The sequence below is a fragment of the Pteropus vampyrus genome, unplaced genomic scaffold (genome assembly GCF_000151845.1).
Source record: "Pteropus vampyrus isolate Shadow unplaced genomic scaffold, Pvam_2.0 Scaffold28, whole genome shotgun sequence".
NCBI classification, from domain to species: Eukaryota; Metazoa; Chordata; class Mammalia; order Chiroptera; family Pteropodidae; genus Pteropus; species Pteropus vampyrus.
In genome coordinates, this window is record NW_011888809.1 from 5,227,612 (window position 1) to 5,250,055 (window position 22,444).

The window sequence follows — 22,444 nt, forward strand, 5'->3', positions numbered from 1 at the left end:
TCTGATAGCTCTACCTATTTTCACCTGGATTAAACAACTGTATATAAATTCTGCTATTCTCAGCCCAATGGGAGGAGAAAGCAGGCAAATATGTCCATTCCAGTGTCTCCCATATTTACTTGATCGTGGGACATTTCTTAAAGTAATATCTATTAGCATTGAGCAGAACACACTTAGGAAATGCAGGTGTGCGTAACAGGAAGCAATGGAATGGCTGAAGAAAAGGCATGAGTGCCAGGAATCAGATTTCCATTTTAGATGGCAGTGATCAGAACTAACCTGAGGGAGTAAGACTGAATACAGGAAGGCCAAGTAAGAGAGCCTGCTACAGAAATCCAGACCTGGGAAGCAGAGTAAAAGAATGTCTTTGGAAATATTCAGGAAAGAAAAATCTGCAAGTTGCCTATATAGGGAGAGAATTATAAGAGAAAAGAGACAAGGATAGTTCAAAGTCTACTTTGGGGAAGTTGAAAAAGTGGCGGCGCCACCAACTATTGAAATAATGTGAAAGTTCAGGGTGAGGAACAGGTTCAGTTTTTAACATGTTTGGTGCCAGGAAGAACATTCAAGTGGAAATATCTAATAATTCGAAATTAAGGCTAGAGGTAAAAGCTTGAGGTAGATTCCAATGTCATATGTTTTTTGGTAATTATTAAAAACGGAAGAACTCATGCATTCAACATGTGATTATTAAACACTATACTATAGCTCAGGTACCAGAAAACACGGTATGGGCAAAACGGAAGTGGTCCCTGTAGGCCCTCACGGAGGTTACAGTCACCCAGGAAGATGAAGCAAAGGTATTACAAGACACGCTTTATGTTCCCAAATACAGAATGTCAGGAGAGCCAGGAGCTGTGCAAACCATGGAAAACAAGTTGGATACAGTGCCGCTTTACAGTTGGGGGTCAGGGAGAGGCCACCTTAAGTTGAGTCTCAAGCCTGGAATTGCCACCACCAAAGCCACTGAGCCTGGCCAGGCCTGCAGCAAGGCTTGGAGTCTTCAACTGCGAAGGGGAGTGTGCCTGGCGAGGGTGGGCTGTGAGTGATGAGAATCAGCCACTAACGACCTCAGCTTCCTTTGTATTAATCCAGGCCACCTACTGCAGCCAGCAATTTGCCGAGCTGGCTCCACTTGCCCAGGAGGCAACGACTAGAATGACAGTTGAGGGGTTCACATTTCTACCCAAGATGCGTCTCCATCGTCTTGCTGCGGGGAGAGGGTAAGGGTGAAACCTAAAGGCCTGGATTACTGCCAGCACCCCGGAAGCAGAAGACGAGCAGTAGTACATCGCGCTGGGGGCAAACAATGAGCTACCCGGGAGGAAGAGGAGAGGAAGCTAATTCGGAAGTCGAGGCCCCACGCGGGAAGACAGCTGAACCCAGCATTCAGAAGCACCACGCCTGCGCCGCCCAAGTCCGGCGCGCGTTCCCGTCGGTGGCGGCCGCCAAGCCCAGAACCAGGGGCGAGCCCGCAAGGTGAGGGCGGGGGAGCGCACGCCGCAGGCACGAACGAGACGCGCGAGCGCAGAGAGCGTACGCACGCGCAGAGCTTCTGCCGGCCGGCGCCGGCAGCGCGGGAGAAGCGTCGGAAGCCACTGAGAGGAGCCGCACCTCGGTGAGTGTTCCCCCTACCCTCCCCCTTCTCCCGGAGTGCATTGCGCGCGCCCGGTGGGCGGGGGGAGGGGAGGGGAGGCAGCGGCGGCAGCCATGTTGTTGTGAGTCTCTGTGTCTCACCCTCGGTACTTCGGTGGTTCGGAGGAGGAGGGGGAGGAGAAGGAGGAGGTGGGGTGGGGGGGAGGGAGGTAGGTGGAGAAAGAAGACATTGCCGCCACCGAAGGCGGAGGAGGGGAGGACGTCTACGAGCGACGCCGCCGTGTGCCCAACGGTCGGTGTCCCCGGCTGAGGCAGCGCGGCCGCAGCAGCCCCGTAAGTCAGTCCGCGCTTGCTCCCTCTCCCCGTGCTCTGGCGGCGCAGGGGCTGGCTCCCCGGGCTTTGTGTGTCGGCCTCGGCTGGAGCAGCCCGCGGGTGGGAGGCGGACGGGGCCCGCGGGGTGCCTGGGATGGCTGCGGCCTGGGGCCCGCTCGCACAATGCAGGGGGAGGGGTGCCGGAAGGGGGTGTGCGCCGGGCGCAGGGGGATCTCGGCTTTCGCGCTTCCTTCCTTCCCCCCACACCGCAGCCTCGCGGCGCTGGGGGCAGCGAGGGGACCACCGCGCTCTTTGGTTTCGGCGCGCTTGGGGTTAGAGACCGAGCTGTCGGTCCGCCTGGCTCTTGGATTCGGAAAGGGGGGAGAGGCTGGGTGGGTCCAGAGACGCGTGCGAGTTGGAAGTGGGCGAAGAGGAAGGAGTGGGTTTATGAAAACAAGCGTGGGAATTGTCGAGGGCCCGAGTGTGTCCAGGACAAGCTTGCGGTAGACAGGTGTGGGTATGAAACGAACAGCGACTTGGGTTCGACTTGTTAGGTGCCATTAGTGAAGAATGTTGTGTTTTTGTTATTGGAACAGTTTCGCTTCTTAAAAATATGTAAATTAAAGCCGTAGAAAAGAGTAGAGGCTGCACACATTTTCGCCAAAATTCGGTGTCTGGATTGGGCCACATTTGGGGGAAACATTGTTTAAAGTTTACTGCCCAAACACGCTTGTAAAAGTTAGTGCTACTTCTGAGAACATAGCTAGGGAAAACCCACATTCTTAACTTAGTTTTTCAGTCTAACATATTTAAACTTTCGGGGGCGGGGGGGTAGTATTGCGGACATATTAGGTGTAATAAGATAATCCTGTTAGTTAAAATCAGGAATTAGTACTTTGTAAGATTTTTAAAACTGGCGAGAGGTTTTTTTTTTTTTTAACTAAGGTTTTTAGGAAAGCTTTATTTAGAAAAATGCTTTTAAATGTTTAAGAGAAAAGTAATGTCTGTAAAGATATTGCATTTCAAGAAGACAGTTTTAATAAAGGGAGTTACCTAAGCATTTCAAAGCTTGTTTACTGCTTAAAAAGCTTGTTTACCGCTAAGATTCGTGTTTAATGGATGACCACACCATGTGACCCTGGAGTATTCGAAGATGGTTTAAGGAAATCTAGATAGGAATGCTGTTAAAAATAAAGAAATATTTTTAATTGGCTGAGTTTCTGTTTTTAGTTTTTCGAGATCCTGCCTTTAAAAAATTATTCGCTTTATCTGCATGGTCATCATAAATAGTTCTTGGGCATTTTTCCTACTGCAGGAATGTCTTTAAAAGTCTAATTTTTGACGAAGTTAAGTTATTTAGAATTGTCTTGGTGTCCTTGAGGGCGGTTTTTGTGCTCAGAAAAAGTTTACTTTTAATTTTAAAAGTTATATATCAGAATCCTGGTTTTTAAGCTTTCAAGTTTAGTATTTTTTAAGCTCAGTTTTCTTATTTGTACAAGTCTAGCTATTTTATTTTCGAGTTTGGTTTGCTGTTAAACATTTTCAAACAAGAACTATGTTTAATTTTAATACACGGTTTTTTTAATTTGTCTGAGTCCAGAGTTCTCTTAAATGTTCCAATGTTTAGTAAGGTTTCAACTTTTTAAAATAAGTCTAAATTAATTACTGCCATATTTAAGTTGGACTTACAAGGTTGTCATTTTTAATAAGCCACGTTTTTTAATGCATTACAAGTATATAAACCAAATAATGTAGTCTTAACACTTACTAATATTAGGATTTGGGGTCTCTTAAATCTTCTATACTTGTTTATAAATCTTTCAAAGAGAATTTGTCTTCCTGTGTAGGTACTTATCCTAGCTGGCCGAAGTAATTATGATCAGAGATTTGGGCCAGGTATGAATCCAAAGCCAATCTTCTCAATGACCAGACTCTCCTTTTTATAGATACTGACAGGCTCTTAATAATTTTTAGTTTGGTTCCTGTCTCCTGAACTGAAGTCTACATACTCCTTAATTCAAAGAGCTTTAAACTTGCTGGGTTTAGATAGTAAAGATAGTAAAGTTTTCTGTATTTTTTAGTTTTTATCTTAAGACGTGGATATTTTAAACATTTGCACGTTTGTATCTCATGACTTTACCTAGCTGGCCTTCACAGTTTGAGGCCGTTTTACTGACAGATATAATTAAGATAAAAATTGTACTTCTAACTGGGTAAATTGGTTTGTGACATGTTAGCTAGATTTCTTGCTGCTTTTAAGAAGGCATAAAAATAGTCTTACTTGCTATTATTTTCCTACCTCCTTACTCTTCCTTTTGATGAATTTCTAAGAGGAACTGATCAAGTGTGGCTTAGCCCCTTTCTTCTTTTTCTCTTTGGGAGTCTGCGCCCTGCAGAAAGCACTTTGTTCTGCTTCTTCATGAGGCCACCAGAGACTATACTCCTTTCTGGAGGAGAACGGTAGTTGTCTGGTGCTACCTGTGACTGGGTTAGGATAATTATGGGGTGTGGTATTAGGAAGCTCAGTTAGCCTAGGTCTAAATTATGCTTTCCAGCGTAGCTTTATCAGTAATAAAGGTGTTTGTATTGCCATCAGTCTAGTTCCTGTGTCTCTCACTTCTAAATGCTGATGTGGGAAAAGAGTTTCCTTAAACCCTATCACTTAGATGCTCATATTTTAATAGTGAATTTTGTTTAGCAATATAAACAGAAAATTTAAATGAAATTTCATTTAAAATTTATTTATTGCTTTCGTAGTGGAGAAAGTGAATTTACTGAGAAATATTCTGAAGCTTTTCCAGTGAAACACTGTAGCATTTAAACATAGATGGGTGCACGATAAATGCTTTTCTCAGTTTCAGTAGCGGTATGTTGAGAGACGTAAGGTTAATATATTTTTTCCTTAAGGTGACGTTTTTCTTCCAGTAATTCAAAAGATCTAACTTCTTTATAAATGAAAAATTGAAGACTTGCCTAATTAAACACAAGTGTCACCTACCAGAGAGTCATTTTAATTTTTAATGAAATTGGAAATTTTTGTCTTTTGAGGACCTTTTTTTTTTTTTTAATGAAAAGTGTTATTTGACCCTTACCTGGCTTTTTATATTAAGTACTTTAAAGGATTAAAAAGAGTAGGTTAGTCAAGCATGTTGGCAAAGTTAGTTTCTTTAATATATTCCACGTCGGCAAATTTACCCACTGTAATCTCATCTGTTTTCAGTCCACATATAACAGATTTTCATCTAACTTCTTATTATCTTACTATCCTCATGGAGAGAGAAAGGATTTTAGAGTATTGGAAAACATCCAAATCTGTATACCTTCTGTGCATATCCCAGGATTTCACTGTGGCTGCCAAGTAGAAAAAAATGGGGAAGAAGTGTGGAAGAAGGGAGGAGTGGTAGTTGGAGTGTCAGAATACTTTGATTGAATGCAAACGGGACCAAAAAAAAAAAAAAAAAAAGGTCATCACCTACCCAGGGCAAAATGTATATTTGAACTACAAAAACCTCTAAAAATCTGTTTCCTGGAAGGGATTTGGTGAAATTGACTATAAAATGGCACTACAAAACCACTTACCCAACACCTATCTAGAATAAAACCGGCTAGTGGCTGCCAAAGTACAAAAATGGTGTGTGTGTTTGGGGGGTGGGGGTGGGGGGATATTTTTTTCTTATTCCATAAAAAAAAAACAAATATGTTGAGAACCTAGTTCGAGGATAGATCTTTGTGATTTCTATTGTAGTGGACATCTTATGTCAAGAGTAGCAAGTTCTAGATCTTGTGGTGGTCTCTGATTTTAGGCACTTTCCGAAAGACTTCTCAGTGATTGGTGGGAGATAGTCTTAACTATGAAAGATGTAACTGGTTTTATTCATTCAGACATTAAAGAAGGTAAATGAGTGGTAGAGGCAGGATGACTTGACCCTAAGTATAGGCTTTGCTAGGCAGTCAAATGAGGCAAATTGTAGGGAAAAATATGGAATGTATTGTGTGATTTTGTTTAATACCAAAAGGAATTATATATAAAGAGCTACTCATGTCTTCCATTTCAGTGACTAGGTCATTTATTAACATCTACGTCGTATTTTATCAGCACTTTCAGCATGATTAAATGCAAAACATTAAGTTTTTTTTAAATCGTAAAGCCTGGATATTTAAAACCCAATTCAACATAAACAGAATTAAGCTTTGAGGTTTAGAGAGGATGATAGCTCCAAGTTTTGCCTACAGATGTTTTCTTGGATCATGTTGCAGTTGAAGTTTTCATCCAAAGGAAAGCCTCTCTAAATTATGTGGCTCCCACACTAGCAAAAATAGGAGAACTCTAGGCTCTTGCCAAAGATAAAATTGTTTGCTAATATTTATGTTTGATTGAGAAGGTATTTATGGAGTTAATATTTGATGAACATTCAATCTATTTGTTGCTGTGGATATTTAAATTGTATCCTTTCGGCAAGCTGAACTACCAGAAACTTACACATTTTTTTGAGGTTTGCAGGCCAGACTGTCCAAAGATGTTGGTGCTAAGTTATCCCTTGTTTTTAGGGAGTTTATAGTCAAGTGGAGAGGAAAATGATTAAACTTGTGATTAAAGTGCAGTACACTAAGTGCCACCGTAGTGCTGCATGGTGCTGCGTGGATTCACATAGGTGGACACTGCAGGGGTCAGGAAAAGCTTTCCGGAAGAGGTAAAGTCGAGTCTAAAAAGACTTAGAGAAGTTAATTTAGACAAGAGATGGGTGGAAAGGCATTCAGCCAGAGGGATTAGTATGTGTAGTGACTCTGATGGGGAGAATGGCAGAGCTTAAAGTGGAGGTAGGGAGAATAGAAAAGATAAGACTGGAGAGATAGGTGGGCGCGCCACCAGATTGAAGGGCTTTATCTAATTTGGACAATCCTGAAAAACTTTGGAAATCCAAGATTATGATTTAGGAAGATTTAGACAATATTATCCTGGAACCTTTATAGAATTACTGTGGAATTGTTTGTTTTCCCTGACTTTCCTTGAAAGACTGACTATAAAAAATGAGATTATGAAACCTTGCATCTGTTAAGAGAATGTCATTGAAGATATTTTCTTATAACTCTGTGTCCTCTGTAATACTCCATATTAAGAAATTTCTTTTAAAGCTTAGTACTAGAAATGAAGTTGCTTCCAAGGAATTGGTATGATACTTTTCTATGGATAATGAGAATTTTATGTAATTTACTGTATACCTTTTATCTTTGTATCGTCAGAAATTAAACTGAGAGTATACTTACTATTTTTGTTGTTCAATATTTGCTTCATTATTTTCCAAAGATTAGTTTTGTTTATTGTGTGTATTCCCTATGAGATAGTGTGCCTTCTTCCAAAATTTTTTACTTAAATGAAGAGTAAATTTCATTTAAATTGTACTCAAGAATATACCACAGACTCTTTTTGGGGTATATAACTCTACTCCTTTCTTATTTTTTTAATTAAAATTATTGGGATGATATTATCGGTTAATAAAATCAAATAAGTCTTAAGTGTACAATTCAACAACACATCATATATATATTGCATTGTGTGTTCACCACCCAAGGTAAATTTCCTTCCATCTCCAGATATTTGACCCCTTTTACCCTTATCTAACTCCCCTCGCCCCAAAATCTTAATGTGTATTTTATCCCTGGTGGTTAAACCTTCTGGGCACCAGAGTTGGCTTCCTTTAGTAATTCATCTTTTTTATTCACATTGCTGTTAGGAATGAAACAGCATAGAACTGGAGTAGGGTGGCTTCTGTTGGGATTTTCTGAATTCATATCAGCAGTAGTCTTGGGTGGTAGAAGTAACGAATGGCAATTTTTTTTAAACCAGTTCACCTTTTTTTCCTAACTTGTCAGAGAATACTTAGAAATCAGAGAACAATTTTGTGAAATACTGTGAAAGCTAGAAATGATGTAAGTCATGTTTTGTCACAGCATACTGTCAAATGTTAAGGATCTTAAATGATTTGGTTGGCTCCATATTTTTTTTACACTTTGATGAATATATCAAAGAGTAGGGCAGAACTTAGATGAAATGGTTAGAAAACTAAGTGATATTGGCACAGTGCAGTTCCTTTAAATCAGGTAATGAGAGAACATTTAGATCTACAAATTATCTTTTTTAAGACCCAAAGTGTCATGAAGGTGTGGCTAGAGATATTTACTATAGTAGATATTGGGTATACATGTAGATGCCTTTATATTGCCTTAAAAACCCTTAGAAGTTCACAAAAGTGAATATTTCTCTTTAAAATGATGCCTAGGTTATAAGTCATGATATATAGCTTATATATAGGTATATTTGTAAAATATTTGCATTATGCCATACATAAGGCCATTGATTTCCAATCTAATTTGACTCTAAAACTATATAAATGTGTTTAGTGATTTTTAACACATATTTTGTTTTTTTTAATTCCCATTCCCCACCCCCTCCACTTTGGCAACCATCACCTTGTCCTCTCTATCTATGGGTCTGTTTTCTGTTTTGTTTCCTTTTATTAATTTATTTTGGCTTTTTAGATTTCACATGCAGGTGAAATAATATGGTATTTGTCTTTCTCTGACTTATTTCACTTAGCATAATACCCTCTAGGTCCATCCATATTGTCTCAAATGGCAAGATTTCGTTCTTTTTTTCCACTTAGAGTTGATGTACAATATTATATTAGTTTCAGTTGTACAGCAGATTTCATTCTTTTTTATTGCTGAATAATGTTCTAGTGTGTATATATCTATCACACCTTTACCCATTCATTTAACATTTTAAATATTTAAAAAATATTCAGAATAAAGCACTATAAAATGTAAAATAAAAGTCATGCATGCTTTTTCCCCCAGATGCGACCACTATTAACACTTAAGTGTCACTCTTGATTTTTTCCATATATGCATATACAAGTATGTTCGTATCCTGTTTTTTCAAAAATGGGATGATAGAAACAGACTGTTTCTCACCTTGCCATTTTACTTCCTATATGCATAACTACTTCCACCTCATGTTTTTTAATGGGTGCATAGCTGATAATTTTATCAGTTTTTCTCTTACAGTATCTTTCTTTTTGGTCCCCTCCCTCATTACCATTAATATTTTATTGAACAGTAGCATAACTAGAACAGTTTGCTGAGTTGTGTTAAATGTTTTTTCTATCCTTATTCTGATTTACAGAAATTTTAAAGTCTAATGGTCATGTCATAGTGTTATTAATGCATTGAGAAATGTCAATTAAATGCCATGGAATTAAGAAAGAGATTACTTGGGGTAGGTTTCAGTGAAGAAAGTGGCCTTTGAGCTAAACTTGGTGGGATTGTAGGATTTGCACATGAAGAGATAAATGGTAAAAGCTAGAGAAGAGCTTTTAGAGAGTTGTATAATTAACATACCAACTGAGTTGCTAGTTTATGCTTGGTCGGTATGGAAAATAGCTTGAAGCTTTTTCAGTCTTGCAAGTATGGATAGTATTGAATCCTCTGCCATTTCAATAGCTTTGGCTATTAGGGTAGGGAAATTGGCCACAGTTTCTTTATCTGTAAAGTGAGAATACAATACCTACTTTGCTCGATTGTATTGACTTAGATATTATGTACCTAGTATGATCTCAGGCATAAAATTGAGTGTTCAATAAATTCTCTTGTTCTCTTTGGGGAGTGTTATCTGATAAAAATAGTTCAAAGAAGTTTGGGTTCACTCGGAAAACAGTTTCTAGGGAAAAATTTTCGTATACTACTTATCAAAAATAATGATTAGGTAATAAGTGACATTAAGTTTATACAATAGCTTGGACCCTAAGTCAGTTAAACTTGAGAGTAATCCGGATCCTCTGCAATCTGCAGTTTATAAATATTTTGTTGTTTTTTGTTTGCTTGTTTTTTAAATATTTGTCCAAATTCTACCTCTCCTTCAAGGCCCAACTTAAATAACTGTGGCTTCACATGGTCTTCTGTTATATTGTTTGTAAGAAATGTTTATACCCATATTTTACTTTTTTTTTTTTTTTAACTACCTACAGCACCTGGTATTCCTAGGTGGTCTCCCATCCAAGTACTAACCAGGCCCGACCCTGCTTAGTTTCCAAGATCAGGCATGTGGAGGGTAGCATTGCTGTAGACTATATTTTACTTTTTAAAGTAGTATTTCAAAGCAAATCCCAGACAACATGCTAGTTGAAGCATACATTCTCTTACTGATAGGACTTATTAGAAAATACAATCCTTTTGCTATTATCACAGCTAATAAAATTCCTTAATATTATCTGATACCCATTCTGTATTTAGATTTCCCTGATTTTCTCAAAAAATGTCATTTTTAAAGTTGGTTTCTTAGAACGAGGATTCAAGCTAGGTTTACACAGTATTTTGACATTTAAGCCTCTTAGTCTATATAATAATAGTCTTCCTCCTCTGCTCTCTGAAAATTTCGTGCCATAGATGCCTTAGTGAAACCAGATGATTATGTTTTTCTTTTTCTCCATATTCTGGATTAGACAGTTACTTTCTTTTGTCATCTGTTCATATTGATCTTCTCTCTCTCATATTTCTGATTAACCAGTATTATTGAGTTCTAACAGCTTTATTAGGTAGATTGAAGTTTAGTGTGGTGTTTTGTTTAGTCAATAATTCTTCATAAGTGAGCATCTATTTAATGTTACATTACATCATGTAGCAGATAATGTCTGCTTAGTCCACTTTTAGGATGATGGCATAGCAAGTAACAAAATCACACTAATTTGGAAATACTGCTTTTGGGGGGCTCATTTTGTAATATATCTTTGACATTTCACATGTGTCTTTGACTCATTAGAGCAGAGCCACTTTGCGTTATCTAAGTTTATAAAAGCATGTCATCGTCATTACCACCTAAAGTTATTTCATCTGCTTCTCTCAGGTAATATCCAAAAGCATCCAAAACTGGCATTGATTGAGGTTGTTTAGTGTGCAGATAGTCTCTAAGCAGTATTTTGTTTTTCAAAATAAGGAATTTTCCTAAGCGGTGTTTTATTTCTCAAAAAAATCAATTGAGAAAATGACTCGTAATACAAGAGACGTTGTAATGACTCAAATATATATGGTGATTCTCCTTTCAGAGAATTTTAAGGAAAAAAATCTTACATTAGATTTGTATATGTGTAAGTATATGTGTATTTATCCTATTTTGCTTACTCGAGAATATTTCTGTGAGATTTATCCTCAAAGCTAAAGCATTCTTGCACAGAAATGTTTGGTGAGTTTTTATTTAATATCTAAGTGCTGGTACTGAAATAATCTAATTTCTAACCTTAGAAGATTTGAGCTAGAGTCTTTGAAGATTTTCAGTTTCTGGGAGTCTTTATACAGACAACACTTATTTTTGCCAAATTTCATTCAAAACTTCAAACTTGACGTTTCCTAAACATAGTCAAATCAGTAATACTGTTCTTTATGCTAGTAAAACCAAACATACATAATTCCCCTGTGAAGTACATGGATAAACAAGTAGCACATATCAAAAATTAATGTGGATTTTGGCTCAACCATTAGCTAATTGACTTGTCTAACACGACTGGAAAAAGTATATGATTCAATTTGTGCCCCCAGAAAAATAACAAATTACTAGGTGTTGATGGTGATTAGTAGAAACTTCTAATATAACTTAAATCTGAGTTTAGCTTTACCTTTGTCATATAAATAAGAAAAGGCATTGCTAAACAAATATATTTCGGTGGCACATTTGCAAAAGTGATTTAGTATGCTGAGGAGACTGAGGTATTCCTGAGGACTTTAGCGTCTTTTTGTTTGCAATGAATACCACTAATGCTCAATGTGATTATGTTTCTTAAAAACAGTACAAGGAGGATGACTACCAGAAATATTTTGTAAGCAACTTAAGTTACTCTTCGTGAGTACTGACTTATGTGAATTAAATTTTCATGTAATTTTGTTTCTGTAATTGATGGAGAAGATAGTAACAGCCCCATGATATTAGAGGACTAATTGGTAGAAGTAGTGCCAATGGAAAGTTGCTCTAAGTCATTTTATATTGATAAGTGTCTAGCAGTACAAAAAGTCTAAAAGTCATATTCATTGTCTTTCTATTAAAATGAGCATCACATTTTAATATATATGAAGGCATTTATAGTTATTCTCCAGGTATTGGTTGATTTCATGATCCGAAGTTACATTTCATAAAATATAATTTTTTTTCTCATTCAGTATTTAGCATTTAGGTGGCTGAGACAATTCCTAGCCCCCTAGACCCCTGAGTTTAATTTCTGCTATGGCCTTAAAATAAAACTAATTATAATACGAAAATGTGATTAGTGTCATATGGTGGTAGAAAGTGCTTCGATACCATTTATTGTACCTCTAAATGAGATTCCCCCTTATTTTTCATGATAGGCATATGGTGAGGGGGGAATTGGATCGGATGCTGAGAAAAATTAGTATTCTTAATGATATAAATATACTTCTTAATGCATATTCTTGGTTCTTCATACAAACAGAAACCTTTTGGATTATACATTAGTATATATGAAAACTCACAGAACTTAACCAAGTTGTTATTTGATGTGCTTTATATTTTTCTCACATAATAAAGTAATAATGCTGTTTACAGGAAAATTAGCTACTTCAAGCATACTTTAGAGATATTTTGGGTTTATTTCCAGACCACCACAATGAAGCAAATACCGCATAAAGCGAGTAGTAATCATTTTGTTGGTACAGGGATTTGCCTTTAGTTTGCTAAAAAAATAAAAAATAAAAAATACAACATCTGTGAAACGTGATAAAGAGAAGTGCAAAAAAAAAATGAAGTATGCCTGTACTGTTAGATTTTTTTTAATTGAAGAAATGATTTAATTTTCCCCCCATCTACTGTACTGTTAGATTTAGACTTAATATAATACTGTTCTTTTGCTAGGAAACAATCATAACCTCAAAAACTAACTTTTTAATTCAATTTTACATCAAGATTACACGGGATCTATGGCCAAGATCCCGTGTAATCTTGATGTAAAATTGAATTAAAAAGTTAGTTTTTGAGGTTATGGTGTATCTTCTATATTAGCAAATTCTAATTGCTTTTTTAAAGAATAATATTGGAGATTTTGGCTCAGTAACATAGACAAAAAAATTGAAGACAAGCTCTACACCTCAAGCAGTACTATGTACTATAATTCCTGGATACGTTTTTTTCAAGTAAACATAGTCAATTCAATATTATATAACTGGTTGCTAGGTATTCTGTTGCTTGTTAAAAGATTGTTGTTTTCCTTCCCTAAGATCTATAGTTGTTAAGGTAAAGTTGCTAAATTCACGTCCAGATTATTATATTTCCCTCGCCATCAGATATCAATATTTGTAGCGGTGTAAGATACAGCAAATTGGCATTTCACGTAAATTTTATAGTCCCACTTAGTGGCATATGTGCTGACCCTGCCCCTTTGGCTTTATTATTGCTAATATGGAGGTTATTGCAAGAGAGTCGAAACAGTGTTTATTTACTTTCTGTCCCATTGTCTTGCCCACTTTTCCTCCATTCTCTTCCTTATTATGTTTGAAATAAATGGTAATACCCTAAACTAAGAGGCTGAGTTTGAATCTTGTGTCAGATATTTTTTTTTTGTTTTAAAGTCTTTTCCCTGTAACCTACTTGGTCATTTAAAGAAAATAATAAAATCACCTCCATTTGAATATAAATCTGAAATCCCTAGTCATGATTTTAAAAATACACATGTAAATAGTATTTAAAAAAAAATTGAAAGCAAAGCCCTGATGCTTTTGATTTGCTCGTATTCGAAAAAGTGGTTTCTCTGCATTTGAGTGAGTTTGTTCGTTTGTTCGTTTGGCGGAGCAGTCAAAAGTGCAAATGCACTAGAGCAGAGGTCAGCAAACTGGCCTACAGGCCGGACCTGGCCCACCACTCGTTTTGTTTTTGTTTTTCCCCTTTTGGCGGGACGTATTTTTTGGCCCACTGTCTAGGATTGGTTTTTGGATTTTTAAATGATTGGAGGGGGGTGGGGTGGAATCAAAAGAGGAATAATAATTTCGTGACACATGAAAAATATATGCAGTTCAAATTTTGCTGTTGATAAATAGAGTTTTATTAGGACACATCTGCACTCATTCATTTCACTATCGTCTGTGGCTGCCTTTGTGCTCAAAAGGCATGGTTGGTAAGCTGCAACAAAGATTCTCAAAGCTGAAAATGAAAACGTTTACCGTCTGCCTCTTTACAGAAAGAGTTTGTTGACCCCTGCACTGGGGCATGATCACCACAAACATAAGAATTGATCCACAGAGCTAAGAGACTTTGCATTTATCCGGAGGTTCTTTAACTTAGGACCTCATCTATTTGGACAACAGATAAAAACCTGGAAGTAAGCAGAAGGCTTCGGTAAAGTTCCAGTGCTTTATTCTTGAGAAAATTTCTTGTCTATACTGTTTTTTTTCTTTCTTAATAAAAATCTTCCTCTTACTCATAGATTATACAGATTTGTTGTAGAAAGGTAATAAGATACAGATAAATAGATGGGAAAAATTGGTGTACTCTGATCACTTAAGGACTTTGGTTTATTTCCTTTCAATCTTTCTTAACATTGCTGTATAAACTTTTTCTTATTACAAACTCAGATAGTTCCCTGTAATCCACTTTAATAGCTATATGGTACTCCATTTTATAAACAGGTTGTATCATTTAACTATTGTGGGACCGACCATTAAGCAGTTTCTAATTTCAGGATTTGCAAACAATGCTAATACAAACATCTTTGTACATAAAGCTTTTTTTATATTTAGGTTTTAATCTTAGGATTGATTCCCAAAGTTGGTGAGACTGGTTCAAGAGATGTGTGCATCTATATATATGATGCCAAATTGCTTTCCTAAGAAAGGATTCTAACTTTAGAATATGTTTTTGTTTTGTTAAAGGTAGTTAGTTTCTGTCTTAGAGACTGTTTACTCTTACAAGTCTACCATACTTGGATATCTGAGACTACAGATTACTGCACATTAAAAGCAATCAAATTATAAAGGTTAGAAGTGGTACCATGATGATCCAGCCAGATGATATTTAACCTGACAGCAAGGCTGGGAACTGAAATACTAACAAAAGCAGACATGAGAGAGAAACACTGAGTCCCACAAGAGCTTCCAAAAGTATCCGTTCTTTCAGGAGTAGTCTGTAATGATGCTCTTAATGATAACTGGTTTTGGGTGAGTACTTTTAATTAATAGCTCACAAAGCACTTTTGGATACATTGTCTCATCGACAAGAGATAAGTAAATTAAGATTTAGGGGATAGACAACTTGCAAAAGTCAAACTGTCAACTTATATTCTGAATCTAAATCACATACTATTTCTACTCTACCTCATTGTCATATGTAAAATGTGTCCATTATGCTTTCTTTAGGATAGCAGAGTAATAATCAATTTTTTGAGCCATTTTCATCCTAAATAATAAAACCATTGTAATTTTGGCTTTAATAGAACATTTAATAAGGACAGTCTGTTCTTGGGATACAGATAAGATGTTCCATGGAAGATTACTTTTTTAAAAGACTAACTGGTACACTGAGCCCAAACTTTAGGGGTTAATATCATTTAATGTATGTTTACAAATTGAATTAAGAAGTCAAAATTATGTGGATACATTGTCAAGCTGGTAGGATTTAAATTTGTAGCATTCTTAAGAAATTAGAAAGTTGTATAAATATTAGATGATTTCCAGTAACAGGTTAGCAATATCTTGAAGCTTGCAGATGGTTGGCCATTAGACTTGGGAAACAGTGCTTGGAAGAAATTGAGGCTGTAATGGAGTGGGAGGTCTAGAAAATAAAAGGGCTATAAAATATAAAGTTTAAGAGACAGTGAGGTCGGAAATGGAAATTTAAGAAAAGAATGTGAAGGGCATAGAGTCTAGGGCAACATGAAATCCTATGAAGTACTTATAGAATAATGAATGGATTTTGTCCAAATTTAGAGATTTTAAAAGAATCATTTAGAAATCGAAGATGGTTAAAACAGACTGTACCAAGACATTATTATGAATTTTGCCATATTAAGATGGAGAACTGTGTGTGACTACAAAGTGGTAGGACACATTTGGACCAAGATTCCTTTTTTAATCTTTATTATTGGAAGGGGGGTATATAAATTTTCAAAATATATGTATATAAAAGAATTATATGTATGTGTTGTGTGATAAAAAAAAATATTTTGGTCTCAAACTGGGTTTTGCTTTAAAATCCAAAGTGTCGTGATGGTATGGCTAAAGATATTTATTATAGTAGGTATGTAAAGTGAATATGCATGTAAAGTGGTTCATCTACATTTGTTATAAAACCCAAGATAGTGTTGAAATTTTTGCTTTAAATGGGCATACGTATTTTGAAGAAATTAGGAGGAAAAAATAGTCCTTTGTACTTATGCACATACTTCCATTTTTGGTGCTCTTCATTCCTTCCTGATGATCTGCGTTTCCATCTGGTATCATTTCCCTTTAGCCTGAAGAATTTTTTTAAAGCATTTCTTGAGGTGGAAGTCTGTTGTAATGAATTTTCTTTTTATCTAAAAATGTCTTTCTTTCAGCCTTTATTCTCGAAGGATATTTCCACCAGATGATATTCTAGTTTGGCATTTTTCTTTTTAGTACTCTGGTTCCTTATATTCTGGTTTCTGTTGTTTCTAGTGAGAAGTCAGTGGCCATTCATACGATTTCCCCCCCTTTATGTAATGTTGGTTTTCCTCTGGCTATTTTCATGATTTTCTTTTTAACTTTGGTTTTCAGCATTTTTTTATGATGTGTGTGGGTATGAGCTTTTTTTTTGTTTGTTTGTTTGTTTGTTTGTTTGTTTTTTGTTTAGCTTGCCTGGGGTTCACTAATTGTTTTGAATCTGTAAATTTTGCTTTCATCAAATTTGAGAGATTTCTGGTTGTTGTTTCTTCAAATTTTTCCATCCCATGCTCTCTCCTTTTTTTTTTTTCTTCAGATTGGAAATCTCAATCTGTCTTCACATTCACTGATCTTTTATCACCAATCTGCTAAGTGCATCCAGTGAAAATTTTTTAAATATATTTTTCTGTTTTAGAATTTCATTGTTATTTTTATAGTTTTACTTTGCTGAAATTTTGTATTTTTTCATTCATTTGGAGCACGTGTTTTCTTCCATCTTTGAGCAATGATAGTAGCTGTTTTAAGGTCTTTGTTAATTCTGACTTCTCGGTTGTTTTGGGATTAGTCTTTATTAGTTGCGTTTTCCTGTTTCTATATATGTCTAATAATTTTGGATTGTGTTCTAGACTTTACATTGCAGATACTCTTCTGTAATATTCCCATGGAGAATATTGGGGTTTTGGTTTGTTTGTTCATTTGTTCATTTGTTTGTTTGTTTGTATTCATAGGACTCAAACTCTAAATTCCTGTGACTTCTGTGGTGGGTCAGCAGCTAACATTTTGCCTAGTTCTTGTAGCCTTCATTTGGGCTGCTTGGAGTCTCCCACACATGTATAGTTAAGGGATTGTCTAAAAATCTGAGCAGAATTTGGTTGCCTACTTTTTGAGCCTTCCTGCTCAGTTTCCAGCAGCTCTGCCTGTACCAAATTCTTGTCTTTTGGTTCTTAAAGCTTTCTCTATAGGAATTTTGGCACCTCACATTCACCCCCAGGCTTGTCTTTAGCCAAAAAACTCATTAAAAAATCTCACTCTGTGGCAGTCTTTTCCTTTAAGTGTAGACTATACTCATTTGTTTTTTAGTTTTCCATTGCCTTCAGATTTTTGTTTATTCGTTTTATTTCTGTTTGTTTTGTCCAGTTTATCATTATCTGCTGAGAGTTTGGTCTGATAGCAGCTAGTCCAATTTCCAGGAAGCATATCAGACTCATTTAAACTCTTTGAAAACAGTGACTATATTTTACTTCAATTTTTTTCTCTACAAAATCTTACACATTGAAGATGCCTAGTAAAAGCTTACTGAATTAATGAAAGGGTGAATGAAAGTTCACTCTGAGAACTGTTAATCCTGCTTTTCTAGCAAGTTAGGAGAAAAGAATAGCTTATTTGCTCTTCATATATCTTTGACATGGTATATGTTCAGCTATTTTGCTCAATTTTTAATTGGGTTCTTTTTTTTTTTAGGTTTTCACTTTTTTTTAGGTTTTCACTTTTTTTTAATATTAAATAATAAGCTTGTAGTAGGAATTACATTTTTTTTTTTTTTAATGGTAACTACATTTTAGTACTTTCACTTACTTCTTTGTTCTTCTTACTTTCCATCTATTCCTTTGCTCAAGAAACTAGTAGAGTTATCTTTTGGCACACAAAGTAACCCAAGAACCCTTGGACCCTTGGAGATACACTTTTTCACAGATTTTAATGTAGACTGCTGTTATGTGTTTTATTTAGGAAAACCTGTCTTCATAGAGAAATCTATTCTTGCCCATCTCATCTCATGCTAACAGCAGTAATAGCTTCATAGTATAGTATGAAGTATAGTATAAAAATAGTCGATATAATCTATTGTTTAAATTTTTCTTCTAATTTTTGTTTTTGTTATTCAACAGGTTTGATCTGTGGATGAAATGAATCATGATTTTCAAGCTCTTGCATTAGAATCTCGGGGAATGGGAGAGGTAAATATTTATGAATACTAAGAATAGATCCCTCACTTTGATTATTGGAGCCAGAGACTTTAACCATAAATCTTGAAAATATTGGTTATGTCCTCCAAATGATGTGGGTTTTTAAAATCTCAGATTATGCAATTATGCAGTTGTGATTTTCAACTTTTTTTTTTTTATATTTTAAGTGAAATTATTTGTGCCTAGTTGATTTGATTGACTTGGTTAGGTAATGTGTTATATTTTGGTAATGAATCATAATTGCTTTGCTCAGAAAAGAGCCTTTCTAGGTTCTTGTTTTCTTGTTTTATATATGTATGCTATGTTTGCTTTAGCCACACTTAATTGTTCACTATTCTCTCCCAAAAATCTCTTCTTGCTCATTGCTTAAAAACTTCTAATCTGCTGCAAGACTCTACTGGAAAAGATGCTTATCTATTGTCCCATTGCTGTTTGCGGTAGAATTATACTTCCTCATCTGACTTCTTATAGATCTTTATATATACTTTATCATATTACTGGTTACAGTTCGTTGTTTTATCTTAGTCTCAGTAGGTCAGTTGCTTTGAATAACTAGGACACTGTGGGCACTCTAAATGTTTTAATGCATTTTATCAGTCCTATTAATCTATGACTTATTGGGGCATCTCATTGACCTCAATTATATATTTTAAGGCATCAAAAATACTTAGTTTTCCATATACCTAATGAAGAGACAGTTTTAATTGATTGTAAAAAATCCTTGTGGTAGCATCTTTATTTCGTCATGTTCTGTAATACTAACATAATGTGAACTTTGATAAAAGAAAATAATGGTGAACAAACCTAAGATATGTAATTAATTGCTTGCTCCTGGAGATTATTTTACTTTGGTAGATAGAGACCTTTCTGAGACTCACTCCATCCAATGCTGTGCTCTTCAGATGCAGAAAAAGAGTCCAGTCACTCCTCTGGGCCACAAGAGGGCACCCTGCAGCTAGCTAACCCTCCCCTTCTCCAGAACAGCGTTTTTCAAAGAGTTTGTCATTTTCAGAGGACTGATTTAAGGGTGAGTTAAGGTGCTTAAGCATAAGTATTGCCAAAGTAAACATGTTAGTTCAGTGCATAAGGTAAAATTCTGGGCCCTAAGAAAAATTTGAGAGAGAATCATTTATTTAAACAAAGCTACAGGTTCACTGCAATGCAGTGGCTGCTTAGGCATTATTTATCCTGTGAGTGAACAAAAAGGAGCAGTTGAAAAAGGCTTTTGTTTTTCTCCTGTTGCTCATTTTCTCTGGTCTTTAGAAAGCAGAATAACATATCTTAAAAAGCAGATTTGAACTGTATTTCAGCCTAATCTGCGACAAACTTGAACTTCATGATTTTTTTTTTTTTAAGAGCAGTAGAGTCATACCCTTACTTTAATTCTATTTAGACTCCCCCCTTCCCCACCCCAGCACTTTACTTCCCAAGTCTACATTGTGTACATATTTACAGATTGGCTCTGTTTTCCTCCTGTTCTAAATAGTATTTGATAAATCCAAAGACATCTTTGCAGTTAAATAAATATCATGATCAGCCACAGTAGTTGAGAGTTTAGTTAGTTACTTGGGGGTGGAGGAGAGGGATATTTGAGGTTTTTAGAAAAAAGAGAAACTGGAATGAATAGTATGCTAAATGATCTAACCTAGGATAATGGAAATGTCAAATGCAGAGTAAAAGTGGGTAGAGTTTAGACTGCCTGCCTTTTTGGCGTATAGCAGCAGGTCAGTGCTTCTGTGACCTTCATCTAGTAAAAATGTATTTTTAAATAATCTGTTACTCACTAATTAAGTTTTTTTCTTAACAGTGTACCAACTAATTCTGTTACCTTTAAGAGATAGCTAAGAAACCAGCTTAGGTTTCTGTCTCTGGGTTCTCTCTCCCACAAGCCTTTCTATCTTTCCTCATCTCACAGGCAGCAGGGAACCTTCTGGGATTTCCTTCTTTGCCTGTCTCTCTCTCACCAGTCTTCTCCTCCTTTCCTGACAGGTGAGGTTTTTTTGTTTTTGTTTTATCCCAGAATTCATTCACTTTAAAAATTAAAGCAGCCTTGAGTTTTTGGCTCTTGAGTTTTCTAAAATTGCCGTGTTTATTTTTTTAATGCAACATCTTTTTTTAATGGATTGGCCTATTCTTGACTTTTTCTTTAAAAATAAAGTTTTCCTTATGTCTCAAGTTGTTGTAAATCTGTAATGTACAAAGCACTGCATTACATATAGAACTATTTTCATATGTACTGGTTTTTGTAGATTATGATAGCTTTACTGACCCATCATCATAAGGGCAGGTCTCTTCTAGTTCATCCAGAAATAGAAACAGATTCGTATTCATCCATTCATAAATTCACCCTTTCCATTTTTTTCCATAATACATTTTTGTCAAAAAGACCTACCGATCTGCATTATGTCTGTCATGTGGCTCAAAAAGGACAAAGCTAATCTATAGGTTTAACGCAACTACATTAGCAGTGTTTTTAAACTACACTGCTGAGGCTTTTATTTTATATATATACATGTTTTATTTTATATACATGTTTTATTATGTATCTTATGTAGACATATAAATATATAGAGAGAAAACTAAGTTACTATTTAGTTTTCAAGTAAGGGGAAAGAGGCTCCTACCTGAAATTCTTTAGAGAATGCAGAATTTAACTTTAAATCACAGAGTCTTTTATTTTGAGAGAATTTCCATAGCTTAGTATTATAAATAATGCTCCTTCCTTTTTTTTTTTCTGTTACAATAATATTTAAAGAAAATTTATGTACTAAGATCCCAGGTAGTGTGAAGTGGAAAACATTGGGTAGGGGAGTAAGATTTCCATTTTCTCTCTTAAGTTTATCAGTAGTAAGATTGACTTCTTTGAAAATTGTAATAAGAATAACCTTTTGTATGAATGACACATCTATCCAGTGCTCTAACCTCTGATTAAAAGTAGAATGGAAACCAGCTGTTTCAAATAGTGTTCAAAGAGTACTGTCTGTATAAATCCCTATCTTAATTCTGTCTTAAACTTTGTCTACTATAATGAATACCTACATTATATGATCCAAATATCATAATAATATCTTAAACTGTTTTATTTTTGTTATGTCTAATGGCCTAGGACTGGAAATTTTCAGAAATATTGATGAATTACACTATAATTGAAAAGAACCATCTTATAGTAGTTAAATGTAAAGAGAATAGGCCTTAGATTTAAAGAGATATGAGTTCAAATCTTAATGCTGCTATTTACTAGCTATATTTGTAACCTTGGACAATTTATTTAACCTCTGACTGCACAAAATGTGAATGTATTGGCTAGCTGTTCTTTATAAGTAGTGGGGTCTCTCATCATCCCCTTAGGATACTCAGACTCAAAAAAAACAAGCAAACAGCTATACACAGGAATTTTGTAATGAATAACATTATGGTACTCTAAAATAATCAGCCAGTTAAATGTACTGGCCAGTGTGTTACTTGTATTTAAAAGATTCATATTTTTGGTAGTGAAGATACCTAATATTTATGTGTTTACTTTGTGCTGGATGCTGTTCTAAGCAGTTTACTTACGTTATTTCAAGTTAATTAACTGGTCCAAGACTATATAATAGTATTTGAACAACAGTTTAAATTTGTGAGTGCCTTGACCTTTTACATTTTACAGTACTGCTTCCCATTGGAAGTGACAACATTTAATAATGTTTGCTGGTGATATTACGGGATATTGGGAATGAAGATGATTTGGGGAAGTAGTATGATTTGAAAAAAATTAAGAAGTATTGATATGCTTTATTAACAAAAGATTAAAGTCTGGAAAGGTACCATTCTGTGGTTCTAGAGAACTACCTTGTTTCTTTTATTCTCTATAGTTATTAACATCTATGCCTATCTTTTATGAACTTTCATTATAGAGAGTTACC

The 22,444-nt window shown here is 35.7% G+C and overlaps 1 protein-coding gene across 1 annotated transcript in view; it reads left to right on the forward strand.

Moving 5' to 3' along the window:
* Window positions 1-1,777: 1,777 nt before the first annotated feature.
* Window positions 1,778-22,444, forward strand: part of PUM2 (pumilio RNA binding family member 2) — an 81,615-nt gene continuing 60,948 nt past the window's right edge. Inside the window, exons 1-2 of the mRNA XM_023528502.1 lie at window positions 1,778-1,929; window positions 18,462-18,530. Coding sequence (XP_023384270.1) covers window positions 18,480-18,530 — 51 coding nt within the window. The 5' untranslated portion in view covers window positions 1,778-1,929; window positions 18,462-18,479. The remainder of the gene's footprint in view (window positions 1,930-18,461; window positions 18,531-22,444) is intronic.